Here is a 16999-nt window from a genome sequence, read left to right as displayed (position 1 = left end):
CCTAGAACATCCTCCTCTTCATTGCCTTTGATTCCACGATCACACTTTGCCTTTACCTGCACACCACAAACAACAATTGAGATGCGTAAGTATTATCACAAATACTTAGTGAGGCAATCCTCCCATCTACTGGGCTATACACACAAGCAACAATGATTCCAAAGTTCCAAAACAAGCAGCAAACAAACACACAAACCAGGAAATCAAACATCGTCTCGCTGGAAGGGAGGTGTCGACCGACACCAGCCTAGTGTCGACCGACACTGGCTCAATGGTGTCGACCGACACTACCCCACAGTGTCGTTCGATGCCTGACTTGCTGGTGTCGACCGACACCAAGTGGTGTCGACCGATACTCCCTCTGCAACTGCGATCCGCGCAAAGTCGAGAGTCGAATCTCGCTCCCAATCTCCTCCAAATCGTCCAATACTCAGAACCCAAGCCTTATACCTCCGTAAGAACCTGTGTCAACCAATTCCCAGCAAGAAAACACAAACAAGCAACAACAAGCAAGAACAAGGGAATCAAAGGCTTAGATTAGCCATGGTCATACACTCACCTCTTTGAAGGAAGATTTAGACCAAAAGAAACGAATCCAACACTCCCAGCAACCCTCCAACACGTTCCTAGCCTTGGATCTTCAATCCCACAGCAAGATCTCACCAAAAACGCCTTGAAATCTCACAAACTCTCTCAAGAACCTTGGGAACTGTTTTTCTCCTTTCTTTTTCTCTCAAACGGCGCAAGACAACCAAAAACATGACCCTAGGTCGTTTTCTTTCTTTTAAACCTCGGTCCAATGGTTTCCTTAAACCAAACCGAACCAAATCGATCAAAAATCCAATCTGGTCGAACCGGAAATAAGTGGTGTCGACGGACACCACCTTGTGTCCATCGACACCCATCCCCAAAAACCAATTTTTGGTTCGCGGATGTTACAATATTGGAAAAATGAAATTTTTTTTTTCCAACCTGATTTATCATACACATAATTAGAGTATTATTTTTAAATGTCTTAGATGAAATATAAATAGATCCTTACCACTTGTTGATTCTTTGGAGATCCTGGATTTAGGAATGCTGATTATAAACTTATCAATTGCTCTTGATAATATCTTCATCTCTGAGTACCTGACATACCGCTGACTTAATATAATTTGACATATTAATTTACACTCCACAAAAATTATGTTAATAAGGTTAGAATAAGCTTACCTTTGTTTAAACTTGTAAATTGTTCGGTCAGATAAAACTTGAGAACACCTTCTACATTGATAATATTGAATCTAAATAAATAAAAACAGAAGCCGCTAAATATATACTGTATGTAAGAAGAAAAAATGAATAAGAATTATGCTAGACATTTGTTTTTAAAAGTTTACAAAAATACTATTTGTTTAAAAGTTTATTTGAAAAACTTACAGTACATATTCCCAAAATATTTGCAGTTTCACTCCAAATACTGCAGTATATGACTTGGAGGTATGAAAATATTTTAATCTTGAAATTGACTTTTTTCGGGCACTTTCAATTTTATATCGAGGGCTGCTTTTCTTTGGAAGAAGTATTGTGTGTTGTTCTAATAGTACTTTATTACTATCTTGTTACGCTTAAGTTGGATTAATTATTATTTTCCTAAAATTATGGCTGAATATTTTCTAATATCACGATTTTTAAGCTATACAATATTAATTTTTCAGTTTCAATTAGTATTAATTTCTCCACACCTATAAATACATGATTTTATTATGAAAATATTTAACTACGATTATTTTTATAGTTAATGATATATAGAATTAGGAAAAATCAATAAATTTGTTAATAGATTTAATTTATATGAAATATTATCTTTACTTTTTTGACTTAGTTGTTTTAGAAAGTACTAAATATATGGGATAAAGATGTTTATTTTTTTTTTTAATATGCAGAGAATTGGGTCTGTTTGGCAACATAGATATATGATATAGTTTTTTTTTTTTTTCTATTTTTGTACTCCCCAATTAATAGTATAGATACTTAGATTCAAAGAAACATGATTTAAATCTTGACCATTGGAGGAGAAGGAAATGAAACGGTTATGATTGGTTGCAAATAACAAAGCAAGTACAGTAAAACCTCTATAAATTAGTAAGGTCGGGACCATGAAATTTTATTAATTTCTAGAGGTTTAAATTTATTGATTAATTTTTTGATAAATTAATAAAATATTAATCTATGAAGATATTTTTTTATTTTCATGGTTTTGAAAATTTTCTATCAAACAAAAGATACTTTTGTCATAATTCATATCTTTATAGTATTTTTTTAATTTATAGTCTTCGCTATCGTGATAGGATTGATAACAATAGGTAACTAGATTATCCCAGTGAAAATGATAAATGTTCAGAAGTTCAGAGTTCAGAAGAAATTGCTGTTATTATCTTTGATGGTGTGATGAATACGAAGAAGATCTTGCAAAAACAATTATCGCGTCTAGGACTCTCCATATTTTTTGGATGCGATTTGAGAAGACAACACCAAAAGTTTTTAATGCAATGAGAAAGATTTTAGAGATGAACTCCAACAAGAATGCAAATTCAAAAAAATAGGCAAACAACAAAAAAATCGTATTTCACTAAATTTTCTTATATATATATATAATTTATATTATTATTGATTTATAATATCAGTGAGACCATATTTTTACATAGGATTTCCAAAAAAAACATTATCATATTATTTTATCGAATTGTGCTATTTTTTACAACGGCCCAACTCGGGACCAAAAAAATTATTAATTTAGTGCGAGTATTAATTTAAAGAGGATTAATTTGTAGAGGTTTTATTGTATAGTTTCCTTTGTGTTTTGTTTGTTTGTTTTTTGTATTGTGAAAACATCAAACAATTTATTTATGTATACAATAACTTATAATCACATTTTTATACATTTTAAGATCTGTTTTGATATTTTTAAAGAGTTACATAAGAAAACAATTAAAAAATTAGAGATACCAATAAATCCTAATATTAGTTTAATTTGGTAAAGTAAATGAGTTGCGAAATTTTGTCACAAACATTAATTTTGTAGATAGAGAGAAATGAAAAAAGGTTAAGGTATCATAATAGAGTTGAATTATGGGTAAACAATAACCCCTATAGCCGACACTAGTTGTACCAGATCCGATCCGATCTGATTCTTTTCAGGTTTTGTTCAAACCGGTTAGGCATTTGATTCAATTCAGAAAGATTGAGATTTATGTATGGTTACCTAACCGGACCCGACAGACCCGATTAATCGATCGGTTATCCAATTAACTCGATTAAATAAAAATTATACGAAAGTATAGCAAAATACCAAAATTAAATCGGTTTTAACTGACTTAACCAGTTTTAACAGGCGAAACCCTACCAATCGGTTCAATACAAAAGAATTTCAATAACCAAAAAAAACTGAAACCCGACCAGACCCAACCTGAAGATCCGTACTCGTAGGTATGTGTATCACAGTTGGAGTCACTCAATAAATTTCTCAACAATATTAATAAAAAAAGGTGAGAGAAGAAAATCGTTTCTCATTTATGAACCTATGTGAACCTCTTTGGAGACTCCTTTCACACATATCATGACCTGATTGGTTTTTTTTTTCTTATAATTTGAATTAAATAATAGTTAAATTATATTAAAAGTATTAAAATAATATATTTGAGAGACTCATAGAATTTCTACCAAAATTGATGTTCTAAAGAAGTACTATCTTACCAAAAACCAAAAGACAAAGTTTCATATCACTCTAACATTTCAAAAGTCTATTGAAGGTTGACCAACTATTCTGCTAAGCTTAAACTTGAAAATAGTGTTACCTTGAGGCCTTTTCTCTTCCCAGTACTTGTCAACCATATATAACCGATCATACACATAATCCTTTCCTCTATGATCCAATCTCTTTTTGCCTAGGATCACTCGCACCGGAGTCTTTTCCTTAATGTTATTAGCCAAAGCCAAATTTCCTCCAACAAGCTTCTGATCTTTGACTACTTTATGATCCCTTCTCTTCACATTACCTCCTTGACCACAATAGATCATCACACTGTTAACGAATCTATCGTCGTAATCATTACCTTTAGATGAAACAATGCTAGTAGCTAGTTCTGTGGTTCCTTTCTTCATGTAATCAATCCCACCCATCATGTCGAAGTGAAGACCGATTACATTGAGTTCTGCTTTGAATTGAAATTTGTCTCCAACCTCGACTCCAGGGATTGGTCCAATCATCTTTTCACAGTTCACTTGCATCCCCATTTTACTGAGAATAGTACGAGTTTGGTAATGTATCCTACTTTTGGCAGTCTTGGATTCACCTCTTCGTATTGCATTGTCACAATCGAGCTCATCAAACACAAGTTTGAAATGATGTAACACCTTGTGAACTTTCTCGCGTGGGCTTAGATCTTTGAATATCTGGTTTTGTTGTATAGTCGGAATGACTCTAAGTCGATACAACTATCTTTCGTCTTTGTGTTGAGTTGGTTTATAAGCATCGATTCTTTTTCTAACCGCAACTGCATCACTCAACTTCTTCTTCGCCGGTGAGTATCCATGTTTCTGCACATCATTAGCTCTTGCTCTTAATGTAGTTGCATTACACAAATTCTTCTTTGCTAGGGAATATTTATATTTTGGCACAATTCTGGCTACCAAAGGATCCTTGTGAAAATTACCAAAATGAAGTCTTCTTTTGCTTTGAGAAAGCTTAATACTTTCCTTAGCTCTTAGAGGTATCTGCAAACCTTTAGATAACTTCTGAAAGTTAACATGTGAAGTCATTAGCCTAATACCTTCCTCTTCGCTTAGAGGTTTCACTTTACTTTCAGAAAGTAAAGGAACTTTCCTCTTAGCTGGAGGAAATTTCTCATTGCCAACATCACCATTGCCTGCTACATTGAAGCCAGCTTTCTTCATAATCAAATCAAACGATTCGGCTTCCTTAGGGCTATGGTAATTGTGATGACTAACACCAACACGATTTATATCTTCATGACCATCTAAATCCTCTTTTGTCTCACTTATAAGAGCAACTCCATCACTACCAATCTCACTTCTCTCATTTTTAACAATAAATTGTGGAAAATCTCTAACCGAAGAGACCTTTCGTCGCTTATAAGAAGAGGAGATCCTTTGAATCATCATCATCCTAAAATGTGCACAAAATCAATTGTTTGGTAAACAAAGATGAAACCCTTATAACAAATTTCTATCCCCATACATAAACCATAAGAAATCAAGAAAATATGAAGTTTTTAACTCATGTTTAAACATATATAATTCCAAGAAAATGACATGTGTAACAAGAATTATATAAATTGAAATCTAACAATAAAATCAAGAAAGTGACATGTGTAACAATGCAAACACAATAAATATTGAACTCTAACAATAACACAAGGGAACAACTGTAACACTCTATACCCTGCTACTCTAGCGGATGAGCATGACTTCTTTCCGATATTTTTAAATGCTTACCACAATGGAAGCTTGTCTAGACTTTTGGCATGCATGAGTAAACATGTTTATTCCGTAAGGATGATCATATCTACTCACATGAACCAAAACATTCGTCTAGTCCCAACGAACATAACTCACAATAAAAGATAGATAAACCACTTACACCACATAATCTAGCAATTTAACAAATCACAAAATCTAGCATGCAAAGTTCCTTGCAATCATTGTCAAACACGTATTAATTAAGTAGCATCAATCAATCTAGCTATCTAACTCGACCTTAGTGTTCCTAGAACAACATAATTAGAAGCATATGCAAGGGTCTACATTCCTACCTCGACATTGGTGTGGCAGACATTCTAGGGTTAGCAACAACACGAGCGGGATCACCCGATCCAATATTAACTTCCACACACTCAATCATCCTTTGTAGATCTAAGGTTTTACAGAGAGGTTAAGCTAAGATCTAGGGTTTTAAGGAACTAGCGGTTTCAAATAGGCTTACCTTACAATTTAAGGTTAGGATATCCTTTCCCTCTAACTCTGATTGCCTTTCTATCTCCTTATGGCAGAAACAACAGATTGACGACGGTGACTAGGGCTCGGGCGTGGGTGGTAGGGTTTTAGATAGAGCTCTTTCTTTATAGTTTTTAACTTGTTACTAAAGTTAAAATTAAGGGGGTTAGCTATCTATTTATAAGGATACTAATAGATTAGGGTTTTCCTTTTTTAACGGGGTTTAAAGTTTTCTTTTAACAAAGGGTTTGTTAAACAATTATTGATTTTCACCAAGGTGTCTTAACGGGTTGGCAAAGAGTTGTTTTTTTTTTAAACTGAGCCTTTTTTTTTCCTTTAAACAAACCGGGCTTACCTACTTATTTGGACCCGGAACGTTACAAATACGAAAACGATGGAGATGGAAATTTGTAAATTTGAACCGTTATTGTGTGTAAAATCATGGAGATTGTGAAAATACGAACCTGGATTAGAGCAGCTGAACAAAGTGAAAGACTAGATTTTTACAACACCTGATCTCTCTCCATCTCTCTCGATCCGATTGAATGGAACTATGAGAAGTTGTGCGTTTTGTGCGCTCAAAGTAAATTCACTCGTAGCTTTGTATCTCAAAGTGTAAGAGTTGGTTTATATATTAGAGTTTCGGTTTAGTTAAATCAACTGTGTGTGTTTACGGAGTTTCGGTTCAGTTTCGTGTGTTCCGAGATGTATCTCGCTCGTGTTTTGGCGGCTTTGTATCAATCAGTTATAGTTTTAATGTAACTTCAATATAATATTGTCTCAAAATCTAATTTAAGAATTAAGAAATCATTCAAGAATTTTGTTAAAAACCAAAAGTAACATTTATGAAATTCAGAAACATAAAAGGATACGTAGGCATTAGAAACACCATTGTTGTTAAATTTGGGTTTATCTTGGACTTCTAACTAAAAACTAATTGGCAATTAGTAGATTAATCCTAACCCTTTATAAATTAATGATAGTTCCTTCAAACTTCAGATGTGGGACTTGGATTGTATCCCAACAATCTCCCTTTCAAACCAAAGACCACATGTGGGATATTAACACGCCTCCTCGAGATGATAATTCCATCTCGAACCGATCTTACTTGGACCGATAATAAACTCCTTCTTGGGCCCCCATTACTTGGGTTAACAAGAGGCATGTCCGTATCCACTTTTCTAGGTCCACCAGAATTTTAACCTTGGGCTCTGATACCATGTTAAATTTGGGCTTATCTTGGGCTTCTAACTAAAAACCAATTGGCAATTAGTTGATTGACCCTAACCCTTTATATATTAATGATAGTCCCTTCAAACTTCAGATGTGCGACTTGGATTGTATCCCAACAATTAAAGAACGCATAAAGTAAACAACACAGAGAGTTTGTTAACGGGGTTCAGATTTCCTACATCCCCGGGACCAAGTCCAGAACAAATCCACTAGAACAAGATTACAATTACAATCATAATTGTATATGATATCAAACACTAGTGGGGCGACGCTACACACCTTGTGTGCATCTCTCTAGAATACCCTAAGGCGCGCACCTCTTCATGAAACGCTCTCTTGGTATTTATAACAATTGCTCAACCCTAAAGTTGACAACTTTCCTATTCTAAACCGGTAAACTAACATATTTAGATAACTCCTATCTTCAAGCTTATGCCAACATTTTCCCTCTTAAGCTTGAAATCCTTTTATTCCAAATCTCTCATGCCAATGAGATCCCTCATTTCTTTAAACTCGTTTCTTCCAAGCGCTTTAGTCAAGATATCTACCTTACCCTCAGTTTTGGGAACATGCTCGACTTGCACTTACCCATTCTCCACACATTCTCTTATATCTCTGCAAAGATCGTCATTTTATTTCATGTTTGATTGATCCCCTTTTGATGTCATCAAACACTATCTTCATCGCCTTCATTCTCCCATGCTTATATCAAACAAAGTTCAACTTCTGAACCAACTTAAATACCCACAAACATCAATAGAGACTTTACCTTAGTCTTTCTAGTCTTTGTGACTGCAGTGGACACATCTTAGATTGATCCCAATCAGCTTCTCATATAGAGTAATTTTTCATAGGATTTTCTTTTCAAATAAGCTTGATATCTCCTTGCAATTTTCCTTTGAAAACTTATAACTGAACTTATGATAATCACTGAGAAGAATCTCTTCTCCTTTTCATCCAAAAGAAAGATCAAATACTTCAACCTTAATGATGCATATCATGTCGTGAAGTTTTTCTTTTTTTCCAACAGCTCTACTTTTCCTCTTTTAATCTCTTCAACCACACAATCCTCTTGATGAACTTTGTAAATCAGACATACCTGTTTACAAGACAGAAAAAGTTTTCTTCTCTTCTGAAATTATGCTCTCTGAACAAGAGGAAGACGGCTGTGGAAATTTGTGATGATCTTATTCATGTGTAGCCTTTACATTATATAGCAAACCTAGATGCAAGAAAAGGAAACTAAGAATATACAGACTCTATAGACATGTTAGTCGAATATACACAGAGTAAATGAGATATNCGACTTGGATTGTATCCCAACAATTAAAGAACGCATAAAGTAAACAACACAGAGAGTTTGTTAACGGGGTTCAGATTTCCTACATCCCCGGGACCAAGTCCAGAACAAATCCACTAGAACAAGATTACAATTACAATCATAATTGTATATGATATCAAACACTAGTGGGGCGACGCTACACACCTTGTGTGCATCTCTCTAGAATACCCTAAGGCGCGCACCTCTTCATGAAACGCTCTCTTGGTATTTATAACAATTGCTCAACCCTAAAGTTGACAACTTTCCTATTCTAAACCGGTAAACTAACATATTTAGATAACTCCTATCTTCAAGCTTATGCCAACATTTTCCCTCTTAAGCTTGAAATCCTTTTATTCCAAATCTCTCATGCCAATGAGATCCCTCATTTCTTTAAACTCGTTTCTTCCAAGCGCTTTAGTCAAGATATCTACCTTACCCTCAGTTTTGGGAACATGCTCGACTTGCACTTACCCATTCTCCACACATTCTCTTATATCTCTGCAAAGATCGTCATTTTATTTCATGTTTGATTGATCCCCTTTTGATGTCATCAAACACTATCTTCATCGCCTTCATTCTCCCATGCTTATATCAAACAAAGTTCAACTTCTGAACCAACTTAAATACCCACAAACATCAATAGAGACTTTACCTTAGTCTTTCTAGTCTTTGTGACTGCAGTGGACACATCTTAGATTGATCCCAATCAGCTTCTCATATAGAGTAATTTTTCATAGGATTTTCTTTTCAAATAAGCTTGATATCTCCTTGCAATTTTCCTTTGAAAACTTATAACTGAACTTATGATAATCACTGAGAAGAATCTCTTCTCCTTTTCATCCAAAAGAAAGATCAAATACTTCAACCTTAATGATGCATATCATGTCGTGAAGTTTTTCTTTTTTTCCAACAGCTCTACTTTTCCTCTTTTAATCTCTTCAACCACACAATCCTCTTGATGAACTTTGTAAATCAGACATACCTGTTTACAAGACAGAAAAAGTTTTCTTCTCTTCTGAAATTATGCTCTCTGAACAAGAGGAAGACGGCTGTGGAAATTTGTGATGATCTTATTCATGTGTAGCCTTTACATTATATAGCAAACCTAGATGCAAGAAAAGGAAACTAAGAATATACAGACTCTATAGACATGTTAGTCGAATATACACAGAGTAAATGAGATATGATAGAGAAGAATAATAACTTTTTGTTTCTTTGTTTTCCAGGATATGGGAGAAGTGCCAAGAGTGATAAACCAACCACTAAGAGAACGTCGAGTCAGACAACACCTCGCATAATCAGAGTTGCACCACCCATGAAGTTTTAAATCACAGTCTGAGTTTAAGAAAATACCTTGCCCAGCATTGCCTTTCAAATAGTGAACGACCCGCAACGCCGCTGTCCAGTGATCAACGCGTGGTTGTTGCATAAACTGTGCAAGAATGTGGACACTGTAAGCAAGGTCCGGACGTGTCGCTGCAAGATATATCAACCTCTCAACAAGACGTCTATAGCGTTGAGGATCAACTAAGAGAGCACTCTTGCTTAGAGCCAGATTATGTTGTTGTTCCATAGGAGATTCAGCTGGTTTGGATCCAAGTAAGACAGCTTCACTTATAATATCCAATGCGTATTTTCTTTGGCTGAGGAAGAGTCCTTCACGTCGCCTAGCCACTTCAATTCCCAAAAAAAATTTTAGGGACCCAAGATCTTTCATGTGGAAGCATTCACCCAAATATCGTTTAAACGCAGCGATTGCAATATGATCATTACCCCCAATGATCAAATCATCGACGTAGACTAAGATATAAATCTCACTTCCTGTACTGTGTCGCAAAGAGAATAGAGAGTAGTCGGAGTATGACTAGATAAAACCGTATTTTGTCAAAGCTGTACTCAATTTAGCAAACCAGCACCGTGGTGATTGCTTAAGCCCATAAAGAGATTTCTTAAGCCAACAAACAAGAGTCTTGTCCTCCGTGCGAAAACCAGATGGTGGTGTCATATACACCTCTTCGTCAAGATCGCCATGTAAAAAGGCGTTGTGTACATCCATCTGATGTAACTCCCAACCTCGAACCGAAGCCACACTAAGAAACACACGAACAATAGTCATTTTAATGACCAGAGAAAAAGTGTCTTTGTACTCTACTCCTTCAATCTGCTTATTCCCAAGTGCTACTAAACGGGCTTTGTATCTTTCGATATTTCCATCAGCACGATATTTGATTCGGATGACCCATTGACTACTGATGACATGTTTCCCAGGAGCCAAATGCGTTAGATCCCATGTTTGATTATCCTCAAGAGCATCGACCTCCATACGCATAGCATCTCTCCACACTTTCTCAGCAACGGCATCCCGAAAAAATCTGGGTTCAACACCAGCTGTAATGGAGGCTAAGAAAGCTCGATGTGAGAGAGAAAAATTTTCATAAGCAACATATTCAGATATTGGATAGATGCAGTAGAATGGTTCTGTTTCAATATCGAATGAATCAATCTCCACACCATGAAAACCATCGATAGGAATTGTATGTAGCACATAGTCTTGCAACTTAGTTGGCTTGCGTTTTTCCCTGCACCCACGACCCAACTCTGCAACTCTGTTTTCATTATCTAACTCTTGACAACAGGGGTAGTGATAGGAGTAAACGTCTCAGAAGTCCTTAAAATTTTTTGAAAAATCTCCTATCTCCCTCTCTATTCTTCATACCCCCACCTTATTCAATAATACTCGATGAGACGATTTTACCCTTTTTGTTTTACTGAATTAGATTAATTTTTTTAAATAAAAAAAACAAAAACTCTCAAACCCAGCTTCTTTCGACCCGAGAAACTCACCCGACCTCTCTCAACCCAGCTGCCGGCGATTCTTCCGTCGTCGGAGCTCCTACTGCTGTCGTTCTTCACCAAATCAAGTTGCATCAAGTTGTTCTTCAAAATGCAGGTGCGTTACTTCACTTTAGAGTTGCTTTTGGTTGAATTTGTTTTTGATTTGTAAATATAGAAATTCAATTGGATTTAGATCGAAGAAAGCTTAGCACATTGGGTGTTTTACAAAGGTTTATGGGTCGATTGAGCTATCTATTAGATAAGAAAGGGATTTGGCTTTCGATTTCAGTGAATTAACTCGATTAGAACTCGTGTACCATTCGATTCGATTTTGATAGGAGAGAGAAGGTGGTGAAACTGGTAATACTGATATTTTTAGTAAAACTAGTAAAACTAGTAGTAGTACTAATTATGATTTTTTTATATTGGTTGGTTTGGCAGGATACAATATGCGAGAACGTCAGCCTACATTTTAAATATGAAGGACGCATGTATAGTATAATGTTTAAGAGGAATATAACATTGTTGATGTTAAAAGCAAGGATACAGAGGAAGCTTGGGTTTGTTGAAAGTAACGTTCAGTTGCAGCTGAGCTACAAGCCACTACTGGTAGAAACATTGGAGCATTGTGAGCTTAATGATGATGAGGATGTTAATGTTTATCTAGACTCCGTTAATTATGAGAAGCGAAGATGTATGTTGTTTGTGAATGTCATCCCTTCTGAGCCTCAGCCTGAGCAAGTTCCCATAGTGCCCATAGTGCCCACAGTGCCCACAGTGCCCATAGGGGACCAAAGTTCTGTTGGTATGAACTTTGAAAACCAACATGCGAAGGATGGTGAAATCGGACCTAACGCCATTGTTGTCTACGTAGGCAAAGAAAAGGCTGTAGAGGGTGATTCTAATAAAGAGGGTGAAGCTGAATCACGTGATGAAGGTGATGAATATACTGAGCCACGCCCTGTTGTAGAACCGTGTAAGTATATTGAACCATGGGATGACGGTTTGGATCTGACTAAACTTCAAGAATTTCCAAACAAGAAGGCATTGCAAGATGTGGTGGATAGAGCTTCATTCGCTAACTGTTTTAGTTTTGAAATAGTAAAGTCGGACAAGGTGCGTTATGTGGTCAAATGTCCTAAAGAAGGATGTAACTGGGGTTTACGAGGTGGTAGGATTCGAGGTACAGATATTTTCTCGATTAGAAGGCACAACAAGATGCATACATGCTCTCGGGCTAGTCAAAGTTCAAGCAATAGTAAGAGGCAAGGCACTCCACAATTAGTTGCTTCTCTTTTACATGGTGATTATCCAGGGCAAATGGAAACTCCACCTCCGAAAATTATCATGGATCTTGTCAAGACAAAATTAGGTGTTGATATATCATATTCCACGGCGTTGAGAGGGAAAAATCAAGCTGTTACTGATTTGAAAGGTAGCCCAGAAGAAAGCTACAAGATGCTGCGATGTTATCTGCACATGTTAGAGAAGGTTAATCATGGTACAAGATCATATGTGCATTGCAATGAGAATAATAAATTCATGTACTTGTTCATAGCTTTGGGAGCTAGCATTGAAGGATTTAAAGTCATGAGGAAAGTTATAACTATGGATGCAACTTTTCTAAAGAACGGATATAAGGGTGTTCTTGTTTTTGCGTCGGCTCAAGATCCTAACCGTCACCATTATCCCTTGGCGTTTGGTGTTCTTGATGGTGAGAATGATGCAAGTTGGAATTGGTTTTTGGAGATGTTGAAAACCGTTGTTGGGGATTCTTCTGAAATAGTATTTATGACTGACAGAAATACAAGTCTCATAAAAGCTATAGCTAATGTGTATCCTCTGGCTCATCATGGTTTTTGTATATGGCATTTATCCCAAAATATGAAAGGTTATGCTCGTAACGTGAACAAAGACGTTGTTGCATGGAGATTCATGGAGTGTAGTAGGTTTTACACAGTGGCTGAGTTCAACATTGCTTACGCATCTTTTACGACAAGATATCCTTCTGCTGCCAAGTATCTTGAAGAATCTACCCAGAAAGAAAGATGGGCACGATGTGTTTTTCCAGGAGATAGATACAACCTAGACACAAGCAACTGTGTTGAATCGTTGAACAGTGTATTCAAAGATGCAAGGAGGTACTCCTTGATACCCATGCTTGATGCAATACTTAAAAAATTCTCTGAATGGTTTAATGAACATCGAAAAGATGCTGTGTCTGGATCAGTCGCAAATAAATTGGTGCCTTTAGTGGAGAACTACTTACATGATTTATGGGCAACTGCTGAGAAACTAAAGGTGATAGAGCTAAATGGTTTCGAGCTTGAATACAATGTCATTGACAGTGACGGAAAGCCTTATTTGGTGAAGTTGCGATTGAGAAGTTGCAGTTGTAGGTTTTTCGATATACAAAAGTATCCTTGTGTGCATGCATTGGCGTCTTTCATTACATACCAAAAATATGGAGGTAAGGATTTCGAGTTACATGAGTTGTGTTCTAAGTATTATTGGACGGAGCTGTGGGCAATTGCATATTGCAGGACAATTTATTTAGTACCTGATAAGTCTCGATGGGATGTCCTAGATGACGTCCAAGATATGGAGATCATACCTCCGAATCGGAAAATAAGAGGGGGAAGAAAGAAAACAAAAAGGTATGCATCTGCTGGGGAAAAACGACCAAAAACTCGACCTAGGACGCAGAATAAAAGGCGCCGGAGACAAGGACTCCAATGGTTGTTATTTGGAGATAATGTTCATGTTTGATTCACCTCTTCATGTATCAATTGTGTTTGGTTTGATACTTAATGTAAAACTTGGTTTGAAACTTAATTTGAAGTCTATTAATATTTTCTTCTTTCAAAATATGTGTATATGAGAGAGTAGAACTGGCAGAACTGGCAGAACTAAGATAAAACTGGTAAAAATAATAAAATTGGTACTACCTAAAATCAATACATATTGTATAATACATATTGTATAGTATAAATGTTCTACATAGGTTTCTACTATAAATGAATAATTTTCGAAAATATACCAATTTTAATTTATTTATTGAAGAATCTCAACAAGTGTTTCCTTACACTTTTAATGTCACTTTGTAAATAATTACCAAGTAAGCATGAAAAAAGTTATAGAATTATAAGTTTTAACTTATGAAGTTGCAAAAAGCTTGTAATTGTATGTTAGTTAAGTTTAATCAACTGTAAAACTAAAAAAAGTAATGCTAAGGTTTAGTAAAACTAATTAAACTGAGAAACCTCTAAAGTACAACTATTTGCAAGTTTAGTGCAACCGCATTACTCGGTAAAACTGTGTGTGAACACACAGTGTGAACGCACACATCTTTTACACGTGGCCAGAATTGCGTTTTTTCTTTCTTTTTTGACGATAGCATTGCGTTTTTCTTTCTTTCTTTCTTATTTTATCTTCACTCCAGCTCATTCTCCATTCTCAGCCATTCATTCATTTTCTTCTTCGAAACCTAAAGTACACCGAGTCCTCCTTCTCTCATCTTCAAAGTCGAAGATCCTAGATCTATTTCTCTCCTTCTCAAACTATGGAACAATTTGAGGCCGACCCATACTATGCTGATCAGAAGAAGGCGAGGAAGTTACAAGCATGGCGAGAAGCCATAGCCGATGGTGATTTTGGCATGCCTCGAATTTGCCCATGTGGCAAACGAATCGTCAATGAGATCTCTCCAACAGAAACAGAGAAAAAGAGATGGTTTACTTGCGTTAAGTATAAGGTAAATTAAATTGAATCAAATACAATTGAGATACCTGATTTTGTTAACTGTTCGTTGATATAATTTGCAGGATGATGGATTGCACAGGCGGAAAAATTGGGCTGATGCAATTGAAGAAGAAACCCAAACCTTAAGGAAAGATGTTGATAACCATTGGGAGAGATTGAAGGAATTTGAACCCCATCATACTAAGATCTATAATTTGCAGATGGAGCTTAAGGAGAAGAGTGACGAGATTGCCAAACTAAAGGAGGAGTTGGCGTTGCTTACCACTCGAGTCGATCTCCTGGATAGGTTGTGTTTCGATTGATATTATCTGAGTCGATCTCATTCTACGTTGGTTTAAAACTTGTTGAATCAGATTCTGTTTCTTATCTTTTCCTTGAATTCTCTTGTTGAATCAGTTTCTTATCTTTCATGTGACTTCTCTTGTTTAATCATGATGTTCTATGTGACTTCTAGGATTATGCCTCCTTCTTGAATTGAATCATGTTCTATATTTTTCTTATATGAATTCTCTAGTTTTTGTTTAGTTTTACGTAGTTTTACCAAAAATACGAACGAAAAATCCAAGAAAATAACGTAGTTTTACATAGTTTAACTAGTAATACCAGTACCAATCGCAAATCCAACAAAATAACGAAGTTTTACATAGTTTTACTAGTACTACGATGACAAATCAAAGAAAATAACATAGTTTTACTACTTCTTAGACCTTTTCCTCTTCGTCCCTCTCCCTCCTTCTTGCGAAGTACTCGGTTGCTCATCAGCTACAGGCGCCTGACATGAAACCAAATTTTGTTAACACCTTCTAGTATTATCAAGTATTACTATAGTATTACGAAGTATTACCTTTGGTTTCTCTTGCTCTTTCACATATACTTCCAACGGTTCGATCCTTTTTTCAAGCCCATCAATCTTCGCCGAAATGTTATCGAACTGGGTTTTCATATCCTGCTTCATGGTCCTTAGAAGATCCACCAACTCAATAGTATCTTCTCTCGGTTGTTCATTGGCGACTATTTCCTCATTCGCATCGTTTTGTCCTGAACGAGTAGCCACATCGGCTGTGTACATCTCCTCCAAAAGTACAGGTAGTCCTCTACGAAGGCGCCACATCCAATTGGCAACAACGACATCATGGGTATCCTCTTCCTCAGCTTCTTCCATGATTAAATCGAGAAGAGGAATTTCTTCATCATTATGAGGGATCACACTAGCAATTGCCTGTGTAAACGACCTACTTTAGATACATTACAAACCAATTTATTCAAATGATTAATAATGGCAATTGCTAGGATAACTAACCGTTGTTGTACCAAGTGTATCACCAATATTCTTTAGAGGAAAACCTTTCTGACCGGTCCTCTTAAATTTCCTCCTGCACATCCTAGGACAACTTGCATCCGCCTCAGGAATTTGGTCAACGTAAGTGTTCGCCAAAATTGGAACTGCCTCAAATAGTAAAAACTACACAACAAAAGAAAAAAAACTAAAATCAGCTTCACTTATAAGAAATATCAACAATGAGAAAACTTCAAATTTTAAACTAACTAACCTCCAATGGAATACAGAAACCTGGAACAGGCCATAACGCATTCTCTTTAACCACGACCCCATTAAAATGACTCATTGTATGGGAAATCTCTTCTAGCATGTTCTCGAATGATAATCTCCCCCAAGGAAAAGACACACAAAAACCTAGATCATTCACTGCGCTTACAACAAAATCATCGATACCCATTGCATCTCTCCCCGAGTCTTTTGTATAGCCTGCAATGATGCTTCCTAAAAAGTAGAGAACCGCCATCTTCAACCTATCACGAGTACGATCTGGTTGCATTACCAATAGGTGT

General features: G+C 36.1%; 2 protein-coding genes and 1 pseudogene across 2 annotated transcripts; 2 read left to right on the top strand and 1 right to left on the bottom strand.

Moving 5' to 3' along the window:
* LOC104772954 lies at window positions 3778-5169 on the bottom strand (annotated as a pseudogene).
* Window positions 12086-14158, top strand: LOC104772953. Its single transcript, XM_010497508.1, has 5 exons — window positions 12086-12365; window positions 12492-12572; window positions 12705-12890; window positions 12948-13031; window positions 13176-14158. The coding sequence occupies exons 1-5, from the start codon at window positions 12086-12088 to the stop codon at window positions 14156-14158; spliced, it is 1614 nt and encodes a 537-aa protein (XP_010495810.1).
* Window positions 14866-15557, top strand: LOC104772002. Its single transcript, XM_010496640.2, has 2 exons — window positions 14866-15143; window positions 15214-15557. Exons 1-2 carry the CDS (start codon window positions 14952-14954, stop codon window positions 15451-15453), a joined length of 432 nt encoding a protein of 143 aa, XP_010494942.1. The 5' UTR covers window positions 14866-14951; the 3' UTR covers window positions 15454-15557.

This window comes from Camelina sativa, chromosome 20 (assembly GCF_000633955.1).
Source record: "Camelina sativa cultivar DH55 chromosome 20, Cs, whole genome shotgun sequence".
Classification (NCBI taxonomy): Eukaryota; Viridiplantae; Streptophyta; class Magnoliopsida; order Brassicales; family Brassicaceae; genus Camelina; species Camelina sativa.
Note: the sequence above shows the minus strand (reverse complement) of the source record. Positions and strands in the feature narration are given on the sequence as shown.